Source organism: Argentina silus (genome assembly GCF_951799395.1).
Source record: "Argentina silus genome assembly, chromosome: 12".
NCBI lineage: Eukaryota > Metazoa > Chordata > Actinopteri > Argentiniformes > Argentinidae > Argentina > Argentina silus.
The window spans coordinates 5,337,308-5,363,653 of record NC_139666.1 but is presented as its reverse complement, the minus strand read 5'-3'; the positions used below and the strand labels follow the sequence as shown (position 1 = coordinate 5,363,653).

The following is a 26,346-nucleotide window of genomic DNA, read 5'->3' as shown; positions in this document are numbered from 1 at the left end:
GCTATAGTCATCGGATCTGTACAGCAGACACCTAACGATTGGGGCCAATTTATCTTACTTGAATTAACATGAAATATAATATGTTTATATCGTAACTTAAAAATAAATACGTGGAGGTTCAGCATACGGGCAAATGTATACATATTTAACTAGGGTGGAACAAGCTCTCGCTTCAGCGAGGAATTGTCCGCCATTTTATTTTTTGCGTCAGTTTAAGCGTTGTCATATTTCGCAAAAAGTTTGGAGTCTCCTGGTTTGCATGCTTCAGTATTTGCCAAAGCGAAGTACGACATCCGAGCATTCCACTTGTCCTCCGTTTTGGGTGGTAAGTATTGGAACAGCACTCCCATACTCCAAACTCACTTCTGTATTCCATTTACGTGCTCTGAAGCATAGAAGTATGCTGATCGGAATACAGGTACATTGCTACAAGAAACCATATTATGAACAGGCTTTTGAGAGATTTATGTTATTGAATTTATTTAATTATTTGCACACAAACAACACAGACATAAAGGGCTGTATTTTCAGACGGCGCAAAACGGACTCAAGTCCAAACACAGGCGTATTGGCAATTTGTGTCTGTCCTAACAGGTGAAAATACCACACCGCCGAAGCGCTGTCTCGTCTGCGCTCACGTGGGTTGAGTACTGGTAATAGAGGCATGTTAATGACAATGAGCAGGTCAAGTGCCATTAGGCGAACAATTCTGCCTTGAAAATAGCACTAATATTTTAGACACATGTCATAGAGCCACCGCCAGCACCCGCGTTTGTGCGAAGACTGGTTTTTACACTGTTAAAATATAGCCCAAGATCTGACAGTAAGAATTCAACGAAGGAGCAAAGAGAATGTACAGGAGCGGTAAGTGATTGTGAAAAGACCTCTACTAATCAGCGGCACTTCAGGCAATGGATTGGTGAATTATTACATGTTTTCTATACTCTTCATTTTGGACATAATAACTAAGATTGATTGTGCACTGTAAAACCACAATCTATAAATCCATTCCTTATTCAAGGGTATTTTCTCTCCCAGTTAACGTTTCACTTCCTGCTCATATTGATTTACGACCATGTTACAGTAGTTGGTTGTGGTAAATGCCATCTTCTAGATCTTCGGTGTGTCTGTCAGGATGATTTGGCTCTGGAACCCTTTGTTCCAGCTCTACCCAGGCACACAGGTACACCACAGGTGAATTGAGATATTACACTATTGATACTGTACAGTTTAGAACAAATAATTGTTACCTACAGTGCCTCTTGAAAGTCTACAACCTTTTTCAAAATGTGACTAGCACCTGTGCTAAACACCAAGCTATGCCCTCCTGGTTTTTGGCAGCACACACATACATCCCAGAGTCTGACACAACAACGCCCATCTTTACCAAGACATGAGTGTCACTTTGTCTTTGAACCTGAGTGGGAGGGGAAAACATAACATCATTGTTAGTGGTCAATGAAAAATATATAGCGTTTTGGAATGAAATTATAAACTGTATGTATAATTGGTGGTAGTATTAATAAATGGCAAACCTCACTCAATTGGCTGACTTCTGTAAGGAGCAGTGGGCCAAAATCCCTCAAAACAGATGTCAGAGACGAATTAGTGGCTATACGAGACGTTTACTCCAAATCGCTGCTCATGGAGGTGCCACAAGCTATTGACTAAAGAGGTTCACATATTTTTGCACACATGAAATCAGAGTTTTTGTTAAATACACAATGAAAATATATATTTTTTTCCTTTATTTGGAATGTATTTATTACGAAATAAAATAAAATATACGGTAGCCTGACAACATTGAGCAATCGGATCCAATGATTTATTTTTGACTAGTATCACTAGTATGTACTGTATATATGAGCTTGTGAAGACTGGTTCGGTGGATAAAATAGGCACACTTGCAAAATGGGCATGCTTTTTCTGAAGAAATAATAAATGATACATGTAGTATTAATTTCATTCCAAAACTCCATTTGTTAAAATGAATCATTTAGTCATTAAATAGTCGTCATCATTCAGTATATATTTGAAAGGACAGTCGCCATGTCATGTTATTTGTTTACATAATAATCACATTCTTGAAGATTTATCGATCTGGATTGTTGCGACTTTCTATGATAAATGTCACATGACCAGCGATTTAGCGTTTTGGAATTAGGCTCTTCATATATAGCATGTTTCTGAATACATGTATTTATAAATATTTTCTGAACATGTAACACTGAGGCTATTTATATGTTCGACGACTCACCATGCTTTCTCCACAAGCAAAGACACTATCCTTTTACCACATGCCCCGTGGGGCAGGCTTCCCTGACATGACACACTCTAGCTGGAGGTCCTCGCCCACCGATACTTCCTGGTCTTCAGGCTCTGAGAGGAAGTGAGGAGCAGATCCACATACTGGGGAGACCAAACCACATTTTGTATGGTACTGTTTGATTAGTACCACGTTATTTCAGTTACAGCCATTTTTAAGTATTTAGATAGAAACTACATGGTTGAATAGTAATTACACAATAACCTATGAATTTGTTTGTTTCTTTGGGATTCATTTTAACCATCACCACCAATTGTGTTGAATTCTGGTAAGTAGCAGAACGTATCCACTGTTATCACATACTTTTTCATACAAAGTTACTGTCTTTCCACAGAAACGTCCACTTACAGTATCTTAGAAAACTGAAGGTTACAAATGTAACCCAGGTTCTCTGAAAGAGATGAGGGCGGTTTTCTGAAGAGTTTGAGCAGTCCAAGAACTGCAAAAACAAACTAGCCAGTGAACAGGGTGGTAATATTTCTCACACAAGATGAAAAAATATTAGCTTGTCAAAGCTAGCTAAGGCCTCAACTATCAATTACAACGAGTCACTTAAGCTAGCTCCAAGTGTTAGCCGTAGCCTACACAAGGGACCAGCAAATTATAATAATAACCTAAAGGAATTAACGTGGAGCTAACAAGGGTTCAAGCTAGGTACAGACCTTCTTGTGTTAGCCTGCTAGCTCAGAGAGTTAGCAAGTGCTCACAAGGAGAAACCATTGAACTTACCAAATTCAAAGATATTCTTCTGTTGAATGTCGAGTTGAACCGTATGATTAGGTTAGGTTGTAGCTAGCTATCAGAATGCAACCACAGTGTGCTTCGGACAAATGGCTCATGAAGAGTGGAAAGGATAAAATGGGCATGCTTGCATGGTCCCTTTATTAGGACAGGAGAAAGGCAGGGCTGTCTCCTCGCAAGTGTAACCGGCATGTACCAGGTGTGATTGACTAGCGGTTTTCAGCAAGGTACACAAGTGTACGTCCCAAAGTGATGGATCAAACTGACTTGACTGAAAGAGAACACCTCTACAGACCAAGTCTCTTCCCAAAACCAGGAGGCTCCAATCAGCAGTCTCTGAGCCTAGGTGGAATAGAGTGAGTTACTCTCTAAGGAGGTCCTAGTAAGATGGATTCACACCGCTCAGTTTCGCCAAATAAACTTACATTGCCAAAAATGTGCCCATCACATAGTTAGACGTAGCACAAACTGGACTGTTTCCTTTCCTTGTCAAATGTTGGCCAGGGATATAACCAAGAACAGCCTTTATCTGTTGCAGATACTTTGAGGCCAGTCTCATGCTGATATCTCAGCCTCGTACACACCATAGGAGGTTGTTGGAGGTGGTGGTTGGGGGCATCTTATCATCCCAGTGGAGGGAAGTTAGAGTGTAACCTGAGGACAGGGGACCTAGGGTAGCTCTGCTGAGAGATTGTGTTACCCTACAACGGTATATAAGTCAGCCTGTACATGCTTGCTTCTTATACTTCAAGACATGGTTAAGCTTTATCTTGTTTCCACTGGCATTTACTCAGTGTTTGCTCGAAAAACACTTTTTGGCACTTACCTCATACAATTCAACACAATTGGTAATAAACTTATTATTACTACAGGGTGCCCAGTGGTGCCAAATCAATAAAGCATTTTCATAGGTTATAACCATTGTGTAATAAATAGATTTTTCATGTAAAAATAGATACCTGGTCATATCTGTATTGTGAAATAAAGTACAACGCAAGACACATCTATTCGTGCGGCCTCAGTGACAGTTATTGAAGTGTATTTTGTTTGAGTGCACATCCAGGGGGTTATTTGAGTATAGTGTAAGGCGACAAAGTGACAAGTGATTGATTCATTAAGTTCATCAATCATAACACAAATACAAAAAAGTCTTAATTCTCTTTCAACAAATCTGTTAAAAGAAAAGTTGTGTGAAGATCTCTAAGGAACAATGAAAATATAAAGTGATATTCATGCTGTATTCTTTGAAGACATTTTGAATAGATAGTATGATTGTTATAAAAAGAAATCTCAGTCATTTTAAAGTCCTTGAACTTTTGATGTTGTCATGGTGTTATTCTACACTAAGAATGAATTATTTACTTATACAAATCTGCTAGTACAGTATATGTTTTTATTGAATAAACAACTGTTATGACACTGTAGAAGAAAATAGAGCCCTTAGTCTCTGACTAGTAGGCAATTACATCTTGTATGCACAAGATAAACGGTCTAGATGGTATGTACAGTGCTAGTCTATAACATAACAAAATGTGGAAAAAGTGAAGGGGGCTGAATACTTTCCAAAGACACTATCTAAAGTGTCATATGAAGGAGATTTAACAGATGTATGTTTTGTGTGAAAAGGTGAACTGCAGTATATGTTTGTAATAGCTAAAGCATTAAGGCAGTCCAGTCATAAGTGTACATGCCTATGTTTATACAGTGTACATGCCTATGTTTATACAGTGGACATGTCTATGTACCAACATGTGCATGTTGCTTCTATAATAATTACAGTGTAAGAGCAACTTGGGAGGACCACGTTAAGACTGTTATATTCAAATTGTCCCTTAGTATTTACCTGGTTATAGGAAAAGGTCCTAAGGAAACTACCCCTGTGATGTAATCGGGGTTCATTTACCAAAAAAAAAACTATGAATTTCAGCTGCAAATCTCTCCTCCTGACATCATAGGGATACTTTTCCTATTACTTTTCTCATCTTATCTTTTTGTCAACAAATGTCTTTGAAAATTGCCATTTTCACATATGTAGACACTTGTATGGTGCTAGAGATAATGAATATGAGGTTAAGACATGGTGAAGTGCCCCTTTAACAGCCTTAGTCAGTATCAGCCACAGATTAAATGAACCGCACATTCATACACACGGGTGGTGTTGGGGGTGTAACAGGGTGGTGGTCAGGCTCCAAGGTGATATCTCATGCTTCCCTATAGCCATCACAGGTGAAATTACGGTTAATCAGTGTACTGTGCAAAACACTGCTTTCCATTGCAATTGAGGGACAGAGGAAGTGGAAGAGGTATCTGGGCAGTGAAAAGCTCACACTTTATTTTCTTCACAACACCAGCAAGTACAGGAGCCACAGGAGAACACACAGGGTGCCGAAACAGGTGTGCCAGTCCAGGTTGAGGGTGGAGAGGATATCGTCAGGACAGGCAGCGTTACCTTTGACCTGCAGCACGGCGCTAGAGGAGACAGAGCCACTGGGGTTGGCGGCCCGGCTCTCATACAGGCCTGCATCGCTCTCGGCCGCCCGCTGAATGAACAGTGAATGTTTGCCTTCTTTTTGGGACAGTTCTATGTGCTCATCATTGGTCAGTTTCTCGCCATTCTTGAACCTGAAGCAAGAAGTGCATTATCACATCACACAATCACAGATTGGAGACAAAAATCACAATCATAATTCTCTTCATCAAAAGGGGAGGTTACGCACAAAAACAACACGATTATTCAATATTCTAATGGACAAACTTGTTATGGAAGTTGTGTTAAAGGGAACCAAAACAAAAGGTTGTATTAGTCAATCGGAAACACCAAATTATTTTGTTAAACTAAATGGAAAATGTGTTATTCAATTCTAGAAGTTACAGATGTATCACTTGCATGCAGGTCAGAAAAAAATCTTATCATGTCTGAATGTGTCCTCTCCTCCCCGACTGATGCTTTTGGAATTGATCTATGTATATAATTATCCCAAGTATTTCTGGCAGAATAGTCAATGATCGCTTACACTAATGTGACACTTTTGCCTCAGTAAGAAGTAACACAAATTTGATTAGAAATGTGACTTTTCTGCTGTTACGCTACCAATACATCTAAACGTTTTATATCAATCAAGGTCAATGAATACCTACGGCTCTAGTTTATTATAGGCTACCCACCATGTTAAAGTAGGCTCTGGAAATCCAGTGACTTCCACCTCCAGGGTCACGGGAGAACCCTCCATTACGGTAGCACTAGACAGTAGTTTGGAGAAGTTAGGGCCCTGGCCCGCTAGGTTCCCCATGGCTCTGCTGGCAGAGGGCAGCCTGATTTCCTCTCGGATGGCTGTGGGCCTGCAGAGGTCTGGGTCCTGCAGCTCTGGAGTTAGTGGGGTTGGGGGGTCTACATGCATGTTACAGGGGTGAGCTGCAACCGCAGCCACCGCAGTGGCAGCTCTGCAGCAAACGGCGCCGGGGTCATCATGCACACACTCCTGCATCTCAGTGAGGCTCTCATGCATGGAGTAGAATGTCTGGTGGCGCTCGTTGTGGCCACCGAGCCCTGATGGCAGGTTGGGGATACCCTTGCTCTTCAGAATACTGGACAGCGTGTTGGAGACAAGGCTCGGGGCAGGGACAGTCAGGGGGCTTTGGACAAAAGAGGAGGACTCTGCTCTGAACTTGGAGCTCAGACCTCTGGTAGGGGAGGGATAGCTTTCAGACTGACTGGAGACACGCTCTCGTCTCGGAGGGCTGGGGTTGTTGACCTGGGATTGGAACTGGTGGCTGTACTGGTTGATGTGAATGCTGTGGGAGCTAAGGCAGAATCCGTCGTCCAGGTCATTCTCCGATAGGACGATGTTGGACTCAGGCGTCTCTGAGAGCGGGGGCAGGGAGATGTCATCAGGTGACGTGCACTCGTATTCATCGTTGGACAGGGACTCCTCTGTAAGGGCCTCCTGCTGAAGGTCCGCCTCTGTCAGCCCTCCTGCTACATCTTGGGAGAACAGCTCCACCGGTGGACCGTCACTCTGAGAGGATTAGAGGAGAGATGAAAGATGAAAGGTGTGGAAAAGAGGAGAGGAGAGATGAAAGGTGTGGAAAAGAGGAGAGGAGAGACAAACATGAGAGAAGAGTTACATTACACTTGAGGGAAAAAAAGACCTCAAAAGAAAACAAACAAATCTAGGACCAGTATCAGCAGTATATCACCATTGTCGAATTGCATGGAAGAGGTGTTTAAGACCTAGTTGAAGATGGCAGTCTCTGTGCATTTAAAGATGTTACAAGGCCAATATAATTTATTGTGTATGTGTCTTTTGTTTGTTTATGTCTGTCATTTCATTGATTGTTGTATTGTTCGTCTTTGTTGTTATAAAATAAAATACAAATATGTGATCACAAAACAAACAAAAAAACATTGTAAAACTGACGGCTCAGTAGTTGTATAAAACACACTAATACTGACCAGAGTATGAAGCCCAGGGAAGGACTGGGCCACCGCCTGGGCTGTCCTCTGAGTAGAACTGTGTCTCTCCTTCTTCTGGAACTCTCTCTGGATGTCTGAGAAGCTGTGTGCCGAAGGAACAGCAGGAGGAGGGGGAGGGGAGGCCTGGGAGTCCCTGCCTGACTGATGGAGAGCATAGGCCTTCCTGTCTCTTTCTGATGGGGAGGAAGAGAGGTTGAAGGAGTGTGTGCAGGAGAAGGATGTGTGGAGCTGCTCAGTTCTCTCCACGGTGGACCTGCTGGTGATGGTCTCCACTCGGCTGGTCTCCGAATAGGCCTCCTGAGTATAGGAGCGACTCTCTGAAAGCACGTTGTGATGTTCCGGGTGGAGTTTGTCTGGAAGATCCTGGCTCCTGGATTTGCGAATTTGGGGTTTCTTGCCCAGTTTCTTGATGGGTATCTCTTTGCCATCTGCTCCCGTGGTGAGTTCAGGAGTGTGTCCAGTTTCCTTCGGTTCAGACTGTAAAAATCATAAAATCATCAATGCAGGGAATCCATTTCACAGAGTTTGAGGATGTTGTTTTGTTTACGTCTTACCACATCAAGAGTCTCCTGAGGGTTGGTGTCTGTCTTCTCACTTGCTTGGTTTGAATTTTCTACCAGCTGGAGACACTCCAATTCCTTAATTTCACACTGCTGCTTCAATGCTTCAGTCTGAAATGGAATTAGTATTATGTGAGTATTAATCACATAATAATACAGTAGTTGGATTATGTATGTACTGTATGGAGAAAATAACAGGCTAAAAATGCTGCTTCTACCTGCAGTTTAGCCTCCAAGTCCATCAATCCATTGCATAGCTCCTTTATAGATTCCACTGTTTCGTTGTGTTTGGTGACAGTTTTCTCCATATACTTCTTTCCCTCCTCAGCACCTACATCAAAGACAGCACATTAGTCAGTTAAAGACCTAAAGAATGCTTTTTAAATCCAGCATGGCAGTCTTTTGTGTTATGAGTGGTCTCTCACCGTGCAGGCGGAGAGCCAGCTCTGTGATCTGGCTGATTCTCTCCTCTTGCTGGGGGATAGTGGGCCAAACAAACTTCTCAAACTGCTTGTAGAGAATAGCCACCGCTTCCTTGGTCTTGCACTGTGCCGAGTATTTCCCTACTCTCACAATGGTAGCACTGGCCTCATCACACCAGAACTGATACTGAAATTCAAAAGTAGCAGAAGAGACAATAGTGGTGGTTATCAAATCTCTCTCTCATGCCATTGGGCAAGAGGTCAAATGGTTTGTTGGTGTGTGTCGGTGTAACCCCTTCACACACTCCATTTACCCCTGCACACACTGGGCTATGATCACTGATTAAAGATTCGCCCCTCGATCACTGTGGATTTTCTTTTTTCAGTGAAGGGGGTTAAAGGGATAGTGTGATTTGGGTGAACGATCCCTTTAAACATTTTGTACATGCGTTCTCTGCCTCTAGTGCCCACCTCTTCCATAGCTTGCTGCAGCTTCACGCTCATTTCTAAGTTCTGCTTGTACTCCTCCACGGTCTTGTCAAAGTCTCCTAGCTGTCTTTGCAGCTCGTTCACCGCATCCTCGATCTCCCTGGGACTGCTGTCGATCAGATGCTTCTCTGCATTGGACGACACTTTCACTGTGAATGTCTGCATCCTCTTCTTCAATACCTGGATGAAGAGACAAGAGGAGAAGGAGACACGCTTTGTCATGGTCAGGGCAAAAGCCAGCCTCAAAACCATGAAGGACAGATTGGAGGGCCTGAAAAACAGTGACAACGAATTAACAGCAGGACAAGAGGGGAGTGGGGAGTGCACCACGAGCTGCAGACTGCACCACAGGTGTGTGTTGTATATGGACTGCACCACAGGTGTGTGTTGTATATGGACTGCACTGTCAGTGCAAGATGGATTTGTCTTACCTGTAGCTTTTCAATGTAAATCTCAATTTGTTGGATTTGGTTTTTCACCGCTTTCAGGTTCCTTGACTTGTCATTTTTCTTCATGTAGTTGAATTTCAAATTGTTGAACTTCTTCTTGAGGTCCTTAAACGACTCTCTCAGCTAAAATAAAAATGAATACATACAGTATCAATACAAATGCCTCAAATCAGAAGGCAAAATCTTTCAATCAAATAGAATAAAAAGAGCATTTTGTGTTTATTAATTGCTCTGAAATTGAGATCTTTGTTGTAGAGTCACTCCCTTTGATCAGATTGGGATCAGGATCAGATCTGGGATTGGTCTACAAAAAACTTTAAAAAACTTGCAGTGTGGTGGATGTAGCTTGATGGGGGCACTGGGTGGGTAACTTTTGCACATTTGAGATGATTTTATCGGTTCCATTGTGCCAACAAATCGAAATCAAGCACACTTTAAGCAAATATTAAGCATTTCAAATATAATTTAGGTTGATAAAAGAGCCAGGGGGAACTCAATATCTAAGGGTTCAGCAGTAGAACAGTACTGTGTTGGCCCCAGTCTGGGGGTGATTATTTTGGTGAGCTTAATGGCTGAGGCTAGAGACTTGATTTATACGGGCAGGGCCATTTCTGTCCTGCCTGATGGGCTTAAGCAATGGTGTTGAGTCTCCGAATGGCTGGCTCATGTGTCACCCAAGGACAGCTGCAGCCTGCCCTCCACAACCCATTTTGGGAGGCTCGTAATGATCAGACTGGGGATGGGTACACAGAGACTCTGTTTTTACAGCCCAGAGAGAGAAGGGGGAGGGCAGAGGGACATTTCAGCAAAGGGGAGAAGTGAAAGGCCAAAAACCCTAGCAGGAGCTTAATGAGTCAAACCCTAAAGCTGTATGCGTTCTGTAGTTCCACAAGATTGTACTCATCAAGTCATTCATTGTGTTGTCTCACAGGACTGTACTATCTCATCTCATGAAGGGCTAGAGTTGCGCTTGAACCAGCTGCTACTGAGACCCACAGACCAACTTAAAACAACTGAAGTAAATAACAAATTACTTCATGAATGCAGATATACTGTAGAAGAATTTAATTGGCACAATTTTGATGGTAGTCTTAAATACTATTCTTGATGATTCAGATACACCATCATGACTGGTGTTTAATTAATGAGTTTTAAGCAACAATATTCACAAAGAAATCCTATCTGTAAGCTTTCTCTTCTTTTAAAACACACACATTGTGATGGCCAAGCCTTGTTTATGGTGATTTAAATGAGATTGTTTTAGTTTCAGAGTCTTGAAAGTAGCAGGCTGTAGGTTTGTGGTAGACTGGAGGCCTGAGAGCTAAACCACCCGCTGACGAGCAGCAGCAACTGCCCGTGCTAAAATGCCATCATGTTTACTCATACATATTTATGAAAGGGTGTTGGTCAGATTATCATGGCCCTCACTGACACCAACACATGTTTTTTTTTTAATGGCAACCCAGTGACACAGCAACGTGGAAAAAAAAACAAATTTTGAATTCAAAACATTTTCATAATCTCATAACTACAAATAGTGAGGTATTAGATATGTTACAGGTATAGGCTATTGAGCGCATTAAAATCTGCTCTGAAAGTTCAATTTATCCATTCCGTGTCGGATTCAGATGAATAATGCATAGTTTTTCTATCACACAGCAATTCATTCAACATGATTCTGACATCTGAATCCTGAATTCTCATTACAGACAGGATGCAGCGTCAGGTGAGTGTCTAGGTATGTTCAGACATACTGTGTGTATGTATGTCAACCTGTATCATCTTCATAACTGTGGATGAAATATAGTCATCTGCATTCCAAGTAATGACCCAAGGTGATATATTTGTGTCATGACATCTTTAGGGACCTCCCCCAGTGGGTGTGAGTCAACCAGCTCCCTCTGGTGGCCACATGGTATTACAACTATCCAAACAGCCCCTCAAATCATGTCTGTATGAAATATGAGTAACCATTCACACACAGAAAAACAAAGGAAAACCAAAATGTTGATTTCTGACCAGAGAGGTTCCATGTGGCAAATTTGATCGAAATGTTGCTCACTGGAAAAAAAAGAGACTTAAAACAATTTTTATGTTCGAAACATTTTTGTACATATTTCAGACTACCACATATTCACATTAAATCCAGGTGTAATTTTTGAGCCTTGCCATTGGAGATTAATGTATTTGGCTTGCCTTTAACCAGCTGATAAGGGAGAAATTCGCTCTCTTCTCAGTGGAGTGACATGAGCCACATGCCAGAGGAATGTTACTGTGAATAGTAACAAGTTCTCTGGAGACAAAGATCAGAGTTGCAGAACTAAAAATAACTAAGACAGCCATGCTATACTGCAGGAGGGGACAATAAAACAAAAGCCCAGTGAGTAAATGAAGCTCGAGCTCTTGATCATGGGGAGTGAGATTGGGGTGCATAAGCTAGACCAGACCAGTGTTTCCCAACCCCAACCCCAACCCTCTCCTTGGTTAAGTAAGTCGTCGAATCAAGAGCGTCCGTGGAGGGATAGAACAAAAATGTGCACTGTCTGTGTGCACCTCTCAAGGAGAAGGCTGGGAAACACTAGTTTGGATGATCGAGATAAATTAGATGTTACCTCAGTGATTTCCTCCTTGAAGACACAGTAGTGGACGTTGCTGGTGAGGCTCTCCTCACACCTGTTGGCCTCTGCACTCCAGTTGACACATCCCCTCTCCAGTCTCTCCAGCTGGTCCTGCAGGCCACGCACTGAGAAACCTGTGGCATGCTGGGGTGATAGGGAGAGAGAGGGCAGGTTAAATAAACAAATGATGACACTTACATCATCTTAAAGTATCAGAAAGTAATGGCCATGTATCTAGATGCTCAAAAATATACAATGAATGTACTGTCCCAGGAGCAGTATAAGTGCAAACAAAACTTCTTACAAGGCAAGTGACAAAGCCAAAACGTAAGGCTAGAGTTGGATATGACAGACAGACAGACAGACAGACAGACAGACAGACAGACAGACAGACAGACAGATAGATAGATAGATAGATAGATAGATAGATAGATACATAGAGAGAGAGACATGGGTAGGCAGGCAGGCAACACTTCAATAAACCCCCAAGGTGAAATAGATTAAGGTGTGACGTCTCTCACCGACTGCTGAACAGTGCTGCTGATGTCATTCCCCAGCGAGATGGCCAGCTTGTAAAGATGACGCATGTGGCTCTGCCTCTCCTGGTGCTGCGTCAGCTGGATCCTGGCATGGCCGGTGTCGCTGAATGCTCTCACAGGCTCCGCTGTTAGCAGCTTATCCAGCTGGGACAATAAGGAGTTATCACGTTAGCCTGTTATAAGCCTGTTTATCAGTCGCTAGGATTAGCATTATCATCTTGCATTGGGTGATGTGTATTTTATCACCATCTGCTCAGATTTAGATTTAAACTCAGTAAACCAGTCCCGTGAGCTTCTATTCGATTTGTGTCATCTCGTTCAAAGTCAGGGGAGAAACAAGGCTCATATAAAGGATTTGCTTTGGAGGTTCTTGACTCAATATGATAATTCTGTCTTGTGTCTTACTTACATTTTCAACTACAAAGCCAGCTTTTCATCATGCATATAATACAGATAATATCTGTCAGATATGAAGTTGTGAGGAATATGTACATATTCAATCCCTTGTTGAGGACAGGACAGGAAGGGTAACGGACAGGGAGAGGAACGGACAGGGAAGGTAACGGACAGGGAGGGTAAAGGACAGGGAAGGAGAGGGTAACAGATAATTTGTGTGACATTATTACCTCTTCATAGAGCTGATGGAACTTCACCGCCATGTTGAGGACAGTTTCATACTCTTTGATTTTGTCTTTCACTCTCTGGTGCAGGCGGAGGAGCTCTGTGACTTTCTCATTCTTCTCTTTGATAGGAATCCCCTTCAGTGCCAACAGTTCAGATGTCTTCACCATGTACTCCACCTCTGCATTTAGTTGCTAGGATAAAATGGACATACAGGGAGCTGAGTTAGATCATGCCGGTTCACTGGTAGGATACTGCATACTGGACAAGACCAGGGGAGGAAGGGTAACTCTTTAAAACGACTGTTTTATTGTGTTTTTTTTTGTCTTTTTATTTGGTATTTTTTGTTGGCTATGTTGTTGGGCACATTTTAAACAAATTAATACTTCTAAGGCTTTATAATGTCTACAAAAATGCTTCAGAAATCACTTATAAACAAATTAATATTATATAAAGGGTATTATAACAACTCTCCAAATGTGGCATAACTTGTTTTGCCGCCATCTATGTAGCATGACGTTTTCTTATAAATTATTTTTGAAGCATCTAGATATGAGGGTTTATGGAAACTTTATAAAAGCTTACATTGGTAATTGGTTTTAAGTGGTTCCCTTCAATTGCAACTGTAAAAGAAGCAGCACAAAAACATATGGCTTTTCACTATCTACAAGACAAGCAGGCATTTCTCACCAGGAACTGAGGCTTTGCTAAATTGAAGTTCTCCAGCAGTTTGGACACAGTTACAAGGTCACTTCCCAGGTCTATTTTGGAGGTCGGAACAAGGACCTCCTCTACGGTTTCAAGGTCATGGGCAGTCTTGAATAATAAAAAAAACATTTACAGTACTACTGCATACAGTTTTAACAAAACATGAAAAGGTAATCTCAAGGTATCCCAAGGAGATTAACTAAATTTCACTTTGACACATTAGCCTCTGTAACGCGTTACATAATGCATAGACTGGTTCGCTCAGTGGGCTCACACATTCAACCCAGGTTCGATCCCCATTGGTCGCATCTAGAGTAGCCTACCTTTTTAAGCTGTTCTTTGAATTTCTTCCACTGCTTCTTGACGGTCTTCAAGTGACTGACGTGGAGCTGCCAGGAAGTCCACAGGTCTGACAGATCCACCTTCTTCTTGTTCAGGTCCTCCATTGTCTTCTCCACCACACCAATGGCTGCCCTGACATTCAGGTTCAGGTTCTCACTTACCTGTCATAGCCAATAGAAACAACCCCAATGAGATACACTTTACTTTCAGTTGCTTGTATACCTATATGATAACACTATTATTACTTAGCAACAAGCATAAAAAGAGATATATGCCCAGAATGGTTCCATTAGTATCTGGTCTGGGGAGGCTAATCCTAGAAAGAGGCTGCTGAACGTAACTGGTGGAAAATGTAGAACATTTGTATTTTGCGTGAACTGTCCCTGATGTCTCTAACCATGTTGGAGGAGTTGATGAAGTTGTTGCCCAGGTCCTGCATGGTGAGGAATCGCTCCAGCATGGATTGCCACTTGGCATCAGCGATCTCCTTCACAGTGACACTGCTCTCCTCATTGTCCCCCGTCTCCGGCTTTCTGTTGTAGCACTCACGCAAACCATGAATCTGCTTCTCCACCTGTACCAAACCAAATCAAACTTTATTTATATAGCACATTCCATATACAAATGCAACACAGTGGTACAGATTGCAGTAGCCTTCTCCTATGTTTGCATACAACAAATATTGTATTAATTAAATACAGCACGGCACAGGGATGTTCGGTCAGAGGGAGCTTACCACAGTAAAATACTAACATATACGTAACAGAAGCTAAGCATCAACAATATTGAAACAAAATATTGCGGTATTGATGAATTCACCTCCTCAGCGATTCTCAGGAAGCCCACATATGGTCGAATACTCTCGATGCGAGATGTAATGTTTCTTGTGACTGTCTTAAGCTCCTCTGACAATAGACTTGCTTTGTTGGAAATGTCAGTTGCTTCAGGACACTCCAGTGTCTTCAGGTCCTTTATGACTTCTGTCATGGACTTCGCCTCATGTGCTGTTTCCTGAGTAACAAATAAGCAGTATGACAGAGAGAGCTTGGCCATACAGCACAGGGATAAGTGCTATGGCATAATAGCACAGTAAAAGACATCTATGGCTAAGGGATTCTGCCTGCTTCCTGTACCTATCCACATGGGTTTGTTTATATTTGTTATTTCTTGTGCTGTATTTTCTAAGCTTATATTTACTTCCTGGAAAAGTTTCAAATGCGTCATCATCTCAAAAATGTGTTTTCGCTTTGTCATTCTGGGCAGTTGTGTGTGGATTGATGGCAAATTCTTTAAATTTTAAATTGTCTACATAGCCTGTACAGTACCCGTGACTGTGAGGAGAGCTCCAGGTGTTTTTTGAGGATGTCCTCTGACTGGGAGAGCAGAGCCCCAGGCTCAGTGCTGCTGGACAGGACACTGCTGCTGCTCTTGATCCACATTGATATCTGGGCAAAAAACACACCACAGCATTTTGTCACCTGACACATAAGGAGGACAGCAGTTCTACATCACAATACAATTGATAACACTGTACTGTATTGTTTGTTAAATGACTAAAATGTAAAAAAAAGAAAGAAAAAAAAATCTATATATATACTGTAAAAATCTATATATATATATAAATCTATATATATACTGTAAATGTAATCTAATATACTGTAATCCAGTCAAATGTTGTACCTTGTCAATCAGATCTTCACACGAAGATACCAGCTGCTGCCTCTTATCTGCCAATGCTCGGTGGGCATGGCACTCCTGACTCAAATCATCCACCCGCTTTCGGATGTATCCCAGCATCCTTTGCACCCCTCCCACTTGAACACTAGGGATAAGAAGCATGCATGTGTGCTGTGAACCGCTGCAGGTGGTAATCATTCATATCCAGAAGCCGGAGCCAACTGTCTATCAATATCAATGTACTGTATATGAACTGCACTCACTGATGCTGGGTTCGTAACAGTATCATCATATCACATGAATATCAAAACATCTTGCCTAGGGGTATCATTGGACTACCATCATCAAGGACTATCGTGACAACAAAGATAAAGTACGATATATTATTTTACCTACATAAAATGTAAAATGTAACACCTCAGGCCACCTCACCTGTGTGGGTCTGCCTTCTGCAGGAGGAGCTGTCCTCTCTGGAGAGGCTCGGTGGCTGAGCTTTTAATGCCCCGCAATAGTTCCTCGTGTTTCTTAGCCTTCTCCGGTAAGCTCAGTGTCTGGATCTTCAAACTTTTTATTTTGCTCTCAATGCTCCCCAGGACCTCAAAAGCCTGACAGAAGGAATCATAGGACATATGTCATAATAAATAATCCCTTATACTTATGTGGATAGGACATTATTTTACTTCAAGCTGCTCATAGTATAGACAAGATGGAGTTTTCTCCTAAATAAATCGAGCTAACTTTTATGTCAAACTCATAGTTATATACACCCTTGATTTCTTTCTCCACTAGAGAGCAGTGTTTGCAGTAGAAAATCAAGCCACTAGCTCACAACTCAAGAAACGAGCCTATACTCTTAGGAAAAAGATGCTACCTGGCACCATAAAGAGTTCTTCGGTTTTTACCCTGTAGGAGAGCCATGTTTGATGTATTGTAGAACCCCCTTTTTTTTCTCATACAGGAACACATAGAATAATCCTTTTTGGTGCTTGGTAGAACCTTTTTCCCTTTGCAATGGGCACAAAATGGCTGGTTATTACCTTGTTGGAACTTCTAAAGAAAGCGTTGCTCTCTTGAAGCTGTGCCAGACGTCCCAACATCAGGTTCCAGAAGTTCTCGTGCAGGGCCTTGATTGGTGGATTTCATTAATTAGAAGATACAGGCATACACCAATGCAATGGCAGAACACACATAAGAAATCATCAAAAATGACAACAACAAAAAAGTCTAGGAAATCTTTCCATCGTGGTCCTCTTTCAGACCTTCAGAGAGCGGCTCCTGTCGACTACATGCCCCGTCTCAGGGCACTCCTCCTCCCCCACCTGCAGCTCCAAGGCCTGCGCCAGCAGCCTCTCCACCAGCAAGCTCCAGTCCTGCAGAACAGGGGTGGGGTGATATAAGGGGGAGATGATGAGGCCATGACTGACTGGTTTACTGTTGTAAATATTATATTATTATGTTATATGTCATTGCACCAAGTGCTCCATGGTGCTGGGTGGCTAACATGACATCTACAGTATGTTCAGGAAGTTGATGGGTTGTGATGTTGGTTTTGGAGATACCCTGCCCTGCCCTGCCTTTGTCCGTGTGTGTGTGTGTGTGTGTGTGTGTGTGTGTGTGTGTGTGTGTGTGTGTGTGTATGTGTGTGTGTCTCTCTCTCTCTCTCTCCTTGTGGTATATCTTGTCTGATAAAAGTAGTCAATGTTATTTATCCTCCATTAGTAGCAAGAGATCTCCCTGGTGTTGAATTACTGCCAATGCTTATGTTTGATTCTTCACAGAACCTAATTGGCTTCTGAAGTGGTTAGCGGAGGGAATACATTATCTTGATTGGTCTACACTAGTGTCTCGTTCAGTGAATATGAGTACAATTAAATCACATTTAATCAAAGTGTGCTCCATGTGATTAAAACAAATTCAGCAAAGACTCCACAGGGATGCAACAGGGATCAGATTTACATATTTACAGATTTACTGCCTCTGTGAAACATCAACCCCCTCAAGAGAAGGGAATGACATATTAGGGTGACATTTAATGACAGTTTCATGTGTTCGCTTGCTGTTTATTCCCTACTGAAAATAACTGTCAAAAGATTTGCACCAGTGCTAACACTTAATCAAATATAAGCCGAAGTTACTGTTGAGAACAAGCTTGTGTGCTCATGGTCAGAGTATCATACAGTACCTTGGCTTTCCCTTCAAACTCCCTGTACTCCTGAAGCAGCTCTTCAGTTTCTGACAGAGTTGAGCCCAGCTGGTTTTTCTCAAAGAACAAGTCAGCATTGCTCTTGAACCAGTTTGTTACCTGTGTAAAAAAAATAACATTTGTAGAATAGCATTCATCTTTGATGTATTTTAAAGGGATGATCCACATTTTAAACATCATTTCCCTGTATACACTCTTACATTTAAAAGCATATACTTGACATAAGCATGGGCTCTTACACCAATTCAATGCTTTTATATACATTTAGGGGAGTGTACAAGTGCACACTTCAGAGAAAGGGGGTGGAGAATTGGGACACAATTGGTGCTTACCAATTCTCTACCCTTTTCCTTGAAGTGTGGACTTGTGCAGTCTCCCATATAGATGAATCGTCCTTTTTTTTCCCCCAGGGACTTACTTCCGGTTCCTGACGATCCCATATGTAGATGCTCAGAATGACTTCCAGATGGCGTTGCTGCTGCCTCATGTGCTGGTCCACCTGCCTGCGCCTGTCTTGCAGGATCTCCACCAGGCTCTCCACCTGCCCACCGCTGCCTTGGGCCCCACGGAGCTCCATACTCCCCTGCAGAGCCTCTGATGACTGAAGGTCCCTCAGATAGTCCAGCAGCTCCACACTCTTAGTCAGGACCAGCATTGACTTCACCAGTAGACCTGAGGGGGGGGGGGGGATAGGGGTCGAAGTTCAACATTGGTGGTTAATATTGAAGTCCTGTGTGGCTCAGTTGGTGGAACACGGTGCTAGGAATGCTAAGATTGTGAGATCCAACTCCCACTGAGACCATACAGTATACAAATGATGTATACGTCCACTGTATTGTAAAAAAGCATCTGCTAAATGTCATATATTGTACCAATTGATCTAGCAATGAGTGTGCGTGTTTGTAGGCCAGTAGTGGCATAGCGACATAATATTCTGGATTTTTTTGACCAACACGAATTGCATGAATATCGCAGAGCATCAGTGATCGATTCAGGCAGCCAGGATTGAAGTTTGCATAGTATGAATAATGTAATGACCATCTGTAAGCTGGGGGGCTGGACCTCTATCTCCATATGTAAACTGCAAACTGCTAAACTATGACAGGAACAAACCAGATCAACCTATTGTTTGGCAATGTATTTCTCTTTTATGTTATACATTGAGTTCGCTAGCTAGCTAGCGGCTACCCTCGTCTGAAAACTTAGTGTATACCTCCATCTCTCACTAACAGATACAGAAGTGCGTAATACAAAACATTCTCTCTCTAACATTTACTATGAGAAAGATAGTGTCTGACGTCATAGGACATAAAGGTCTCTTTGTCCCTCAGCCATTAACCTCATGTCTCAATGACAGCTTTTGTTTTTCTGTGCAGTTCCCCCACAAGTCTTCCCTCCAGTCCTGTGCTGTATAGGATGTGAACTCCACTCATGTAAACATCTGATAGGTATCTCTATGAGGGATCTCTCCTCAAGGCTTTGGAGACGTTAAGGCAGGCTGAAATCCTCTCATGATGGGATAGTGATTCTCTCCAGGGAGGTCAGAGGTGACTGAGCGATCTTCATGACTGGGCTAAGGTGGTGTATCATGTATCAGACATCTGGCACTGTGACCAGGACGTCATTGCTCTGAGGGGTTCTGATGATGAAGGGAAATTAGTATAGTACATGACCGACTGGGTTCAAACCCCCTGTTGCCTGCGTGCCACAAGATTGTGTTCAGTAGGCATCACCTGGAGGAGTTAAGTCTTCAGATCTGAGTCTGCATCTCCGAACCACCTCCGCTACACTCACTTACCTCTCTTCATAACACTGTGTTTCAGCAGCAGGTCTTTCAAACAGTCAGCGTCTGCCAGCTCCTGCCCTCGACTCTGGAACTCCTCCGCCTCGTCTATTCCGATAGCAAACTGGGGGAGAGAGAGGCAGACATTGTCAAAGGATCTGTACAGCAACACAATGATGCATTCTTGCATTGCTTTGACTTTGCATAACAGTCATGACATCCTTCCAAATATTTATTTAAAAAAAAAAATAAAGAAATCCATATGCAAAACACTACTGAATTTTTAAAGAATATTCTACCTTATCTTTCAGGGACACTTTTGATTTAATAATTTTAGCTAAATGTTACATAGCCTCCCTTGTTTGGGAATAAATGACGAAACTGGGTAAATGTGAGACTCACTGCTCAGTTCAGCTCAGTGTTGAATACTCATTTGGATTGTGATGAAAATCTAACCGGCTGTAAACTCACGGGTGCCATGCCCTATTACAGAGATCATCACTGAACAAACAGTGCCAGCTCATGTGTTTACTTGTCTCTCGAGTCTATTATCCAGGGTTTATCCAGGGGGACAGTAGAACCAGACACCTGTTTCCTGTTTCTGTCACACAGCTACTCATGTTTCATTAGACTCTAGAGCAACCCTAGTGCTGTGGTGCACCCTGGGTAACTACCAGTCAGAGCCAGCTAGACTACAGTGGGTATCAACATCACAAAATCTCATGATTCTCAGACCTGGGTTCAAATAGTGTACTGTGAGCGTTTGCTTGAGCCTGCCTGCAGTGCCAGATAGGCGGGGTTTGCACATTTGGGACAGTTCCATTGGTTCTATTGTGTCAGGCAGGCTCAAGAAAACACAGGTGAAATATTTGAAATGATGAAATTACAATTTGAACCCAGGTGTGATCATACAGAAAGTCTGTGATCCTGTGAATTGCACCCTGCCTCTTCCCAATACATTGTCAGTGTTCAGTCCTCAGTTGTTCCCAAAGGAAAACACTTTTCCAACATATATATACACAAAAGCTATCAAAGCTGATATAACAATGCAGTTTCCTTTGATGTGTTTTCAAAAACACAATGAAGAAGAGGAAACAGATAGCCATAACAGGAACACAACACTGAATGCAATGCTGCTACCATGAAACATTACACTTAGAACATAGAAAATGAGAATAAAAAAACTACTTTCAGGACCACATTATCTGGTACATTGACAACACTGTGACAAAGTGCAATTAAATGATAAACGTCATTGTTGAAGAGACACATGAAGTCAGAGCTGGCTCTGCACTGTAGCTGTTTGTCATCATACTGTACCTCCAGTGCTCTATCGAAGAACTCGGAAGCCAGCTGTAGCAAAGACCTGCGCCTCTCAAGCAGTGAGATCAGGGTGGTCCAGGCTTGGCTCAGTGAGTCAGCCATGGCCTCATACACCTCCCCTTCGTCTCTCTTCTTCTCCTCAGCTGTCTTATCAGCCTCCTCCAGCAGAGCCCACACGTCCCCTTCATGCTTCTGAGGACACAGAAAAGAGATGATGCTGTTTAGAGTGCTACAGTCTACGTCTTAGGAAGGAGAAAATATCAACAAATTAAGAAAATTGGGTGAACTATCCCTTTAAAAAGCACACTGTGGATGAACACATCCAAACTGGCATCTAATTGAATGTAGTCTATCAGTCAGTATTGTCTTTTATTTTAGAACCTGATATTAAGCAGGTACTTACGTAGATAGTACTGGGTACATTTACTGTATTTCAGATTCATTGACTCAAGCACCACTACGTGCTGTTTAGTATCAGGTACTTATTAATTGTACAGAATTCATTGAGGTACCAGAGAGTACACCACATAGTTCTTAGTAAAAACGGGATGTCGATTTTAGACCGTATTTCAGTAACTCCCTGTGTGTAAAACCATTTGAAATGAATGACGCTATATACAGTAGATATGGCTACACAAGACTACCCTAACCCTAACCTTAACCACTTGAAGTTAATGCCTAGCCACCACCAAGTCGAAGTACATAGTTGCATTGCTAACCGTTTTTTAGTGCTTCGTGGAAATGTGCAGATTCCATGCTACAGTAACATGAGCAGGTTATGGTGACCTTGTACTATCATTACTGCATGCACATTTTGCTATGAGACTGTTGGTACAGATGAACCAGACCACAATATTGTGAATGGATTTGCAGATGTTTTGTTTGTTGCGCTATTGTACACATTTTAAATGATACTCAACAACGTCAATGCCTTTCTGTGATTGCTGATGGTTGGTGTGAAATTAGAAACAGCGGATGAACCGAGGATATATGGTCAGTATGTAAATCTGTCTGGGATAGCTCTGTGGTAGAACCTCTCTTTAATTACAAGGCTGTTCATAGGTCTAAATATGTTGTTACTCTGATGGCTTCAAATGGCTGGAGATACTCTTCCTTCCAGTGGGTGGAACACAAGGCTGATTGAAACAATATTTCAAATGATGGTTTATGGAGCATGACAGAGCCCTACGACTGTATTCACATCAATAAAACTATTTTCACTTGAGACATAATCACAAGAGGGAGCCGGATCTCTCTCATGTTCCAGATAAAGGCTCTATCAAGAAATATGAAAAATAACCTTAACCTTTAAAATCAGCTGTCATATTTTAAATTAACAGTATTTAGATTTTAACAAGTTACTTAATAATCCCATTTTTCATTTCCCCACTGAGCTGGCACTGGCTGACACATCATAGGGCAATGTTGGAAAACATAATTTTTAATTAAGATTCAAACTTCCAAGAGCAGCAAATGCAAAACCTATTGGGGAAAGCATTGACATGGATAAAATCAACTGTTCATGTGTGTACGGTACAGTATGTATGAAATAGGATTGGTAAAGATTCACATGCACAGAAACTAGTACTAAGACACCGGACAGTGGAGAGAGTGTATGACTGTACTTGGCAATAGGAATGAATGGCTAGATCTTAAATAGCCATTGTACTCCCGGGGCTATTAAGAGGCATGGAAAAAAAAGCTTTCAGTGGAAATAGTATAAATCAACCTGAGGTTGGCTGTGGACGTCCCACCAAGGCAGAGGCAATGAAAATTACTGAGCTTCATTGTTCTCTGTGACATGAAAAAGCATAGATGGATCCTGATACAGTACTCTAAGAGACTGGAGATTATGAGGGTCAAGTGCATATATTTTCTGAAACAGGGCTATCACAGAAATATGTTGTGGGAAGAAAGGTTAGACACTTTAAACATTGGACATGAAAACCTTTCACAACCTTGCATTGTCCCAGAAATGTGTATTATATGCAGTAGATCTAATTGGGGCCTTAATCACAAGACCGGTGGCCAGCCCTCTCTCATGCTCAGTCAAAGCTTGTGGATTACCTTGAGTTTGGTCAGGAGCTGGTCATGTTCACCAATGAGCTTCTTGGTTTCGTCCTGGTTGCTCCCGATTTCCAGCATGTTGGGTCGTGCCTCTGTCAACTGCATCTGCATCTGCGGGCCACACTACACACACACACACACACATACACACACACACACACACACGCCAAGGCCATGTTTATGTTCATAGCTCTAAGCGAAGCAGGTCTGTAACATTATATCTGTGAACATCCGCAGGGCCCCCTGTGGATTTCACAGTGTGTAAACAACGCATGGAAATAGGCCCACTGGGGTTCCTACTACACAACCGACCCCGGGCGGGAACACCTTGAGGACAATGTCAGACCATAAAACTGAGGTGTTCCCGAAATGAATGTCACTGAATACAGGAGAGGACCTCAAGACTATTAAATTAACTAACCTCAAAGCGGCGCTTTTCTCGGAATTGCCCATCTGAAGGTGAGGAGCACCAACAGCTGTTAAAGGGCTTCTACTGCATTGCTATGTACAGTATTGAGTGTGGTATTTGATATTTGAAGACTGACTGTAATTGTCAGAGGAGATTGGGATCATGTCCACAACATGTGGTGCAGGCAGCATGACAGTGCCGGTGTAGGTTATTTCCCAGGGCATGCTCTGCCATTTAATGACGGCATGGCATGCCTCAGATTGCAGAACACACACACACACACACACACACACACACACACACACACACACACACACACACACACACACACACACACAAGTGACACTCAGGGAATGCAACGCCCCCCCCCCCCCCTTAACCCTAACCCCCCCCCCCTACCACTTGTAGCAAAACTCTCCCTACAAACAAACTTTAACAACATACAGTGACCGGAGTAAGTAATGGGACATTGAACCTTTTTCTTTGCTTTGCTCTACAGATTTTAAATCAAACAAAATCAGACAATTGGCTTGACAAGTGTTTCTGGTAAGTCAGATGTGTTCTGTTACATCATTAGTGCAGGAGAGCTGTCAATGTCTAGTATTGATTCTCGGCTTCGCATTTGCCTTTGGAGTTTGCTATTGGTATCTGTCAATATGAGGACCAAACAGGTGTCAATGAAAGTCTTTTTCTTGTTGTACAGCGCACTGGCTTCAAGAAATGCGCTTTATCCATGTCCCAAACCTTTTAGGTTCCATGTAGACACGTTTTGGTTCCATTTAGAACCCTCTGTGGAAAGGGTTCAACATGGAACCCAAAAGGGTTCTACAGTTGGGGCCAATGCTGTTGGCACCCTCAGATTTTTTGCCGTTTTTTTACAGTTTCTTAAAAAATAGGTCCAAATGTAACAAACCTTCTTCACATGTTTATTAATTTAATGTACAACTGTACAGAACACAAGAATAATATTATGAAAGTAGAATTAAGCTTGAAAAAACTAAAGCGTTTGCACCCAAGAGCCTCAAGAGCCAAGAGATTACTGCCTCAAAACACTTCTTGTAGCCATCAGTGAACAGCAAGCACCTTTCTACTGACAATTTGCTCCACTCTTCAGCTGCAAACCTCTCCAATTCTTGGATGTTTGAAGGTTTCCTTTGATCAACTGCTGTTTTTAGATCTCACTGTAGGTTTTCGATGGGATTCAGATCAGGACTCATCACTGGCCACTCTAGTAGTCCAGTGTTTCATTCTTAACCATTCCTGGTGCTTTTGGATGTATATTGTGGGGGCGTTGGAAGGTCCTCGACCTTCAATAGGGACCTAGTTTTCAGAGTTCAGTAAACATAGTGCTGATCTGCATTGCCAAAACACTCTAATTTTGTTTCATTGGTGCACAGAACCATCTGGGAATCTTTCAGGGAAAATGTTCTGGTGACGAAATGTTATGATGACGAAAGGTTCTGATAAAACAAAATTAGATGAAACAAAATCTGACAAGGCAGATCAGCGCTAATTTGGGTTTTTCAAGCTAAAAATGCATTATTCTAGTTTCAGAATGTTTTTTTTGTTCTGTATGCTACAGTTGTACATTAAATTAATACATGTGTGAAGAACCAAAGTTTGTTACATTTTAATTTATTTTTTAAGAAAATCTGAAAAATCCCAAGGTGCTAACAGAATTGGCTCCAACTGTACATGGAACCCAAAATGGTTCTTCAAAGGTTGCACCTACAGGAACAAGTGAAGAACCATTTTTTTTATAACTAGAACTTCTTTTTAGAGTGGAAGCCAAATATAAGGGCTCTACTCGTATTCCCTGTGTGTCTCATTACTGCTTTGATAATGCCTGTGACTGAGGATGCATGTTCAGATGTTGAGATGTTGAGATTAACTTTATGTTAATATTAGGCTTAGTGTTAGTATTAGTATGTTTGGCATTGAGATGACCCTTATGCATGGCCTGTGACCTATTCCTATGTAAGCCCAATAGCCAAACAAAGAGATCTATTGACATCCCAGGCCCACAGCTACGCTGAACAACAAAGGCTATTGGGCCTGTGACATCACAGACAACATAAATGTCTTCTCTATCTGCAGCAGCACTTTGGGGAGATCGATCAGATGGCTGCTGTTGGGAGGTCAGACTGTCAGCAACAGACAGACCAATATTGACTGACGCTCAGCTAGTTATAGGCTAGTTATAGGCTAGCTTGTTTTATTGACAACGCTATGTTGATTTCCCTCAAACCCGCTGTTATACGGACTGAAAAAAACAACACCTTCATCATTCAATGAGGCGACGGCATTTGAAAATCTATATTTTTTGGGGGGCGGGAGCTTTTCCCTTTTTCTGACTAATATAATGTTCTCAGATAAAAGAAATGTACAATTGAATAGATCAAGCTCTGTCTCTTAATTTCTACAGATCAACAACCTAGTAAGTACTTGTAAGATCACTACCTTGAGTACAGTCACAATAATCTGCGAGTCCCCAGCCTGCACTGCGATGGTGCTGATTGTTGTCGAGGAGGGCTGACCTCCTGTATCACCTTTGTTGGACATTTCCCCTCCCGGTTCAGTCCACACGTCATAAAG

The 26,346-nt window shown here is 42.1% G+C and overlaps 1 protein-coding gene across 1 annotated transcript; it reads right to left on the bottom strand.

The window, feature by feature from the left end:
- Positions 1-1,110: 1,110 nt before the first annotated feature.
- ccdc141 (coiled-coil domain containing 141) lies at positions 1,111-26,346 on the bottom strand (the record flags this gene model as incomplete). The annotated part of the gene is made up of 28 exons (XM_083682077.1): positions 26,212-26,346; positions 23,343-23,465; positions 21,273-21,467; positions 19,968-20,076; positions 18,588-18,841; positions 18,149-18,268; positions 17,226-17,336; positions 17,004-17,090; positions 16,399-16,571; positions 15,970-16,111; positions 15,615-15,734; positions 15,109-15,300; positions 14,687-14,863; positions 14,271-14,450; positions 13,930-14,055; positions 13,245-13,433; positions 12,601-12,762; positions 12,074-12,223; positions 9,444-9,584; positions 8,995-9,192; positions 8,527-8,710; positions 8,320-8,432; positions 8,096-8,212; positions 7,521-8,018; positions 6,233-7,083; positions 5,416-5,689; positions 1,301-1,417; positions 1,111-1,167 (listed from the first exon to the last, which is right to left on the bottom strand). Exons 1-28 carry the CDS (start codon positions 26,311-26,313, stop codon positions 1,111-1,113), a joined length of 5,262 nt encoding a protein of 1,753 aa, XP_083538203.1. The 5' UTR covers positions 26,314-26,346.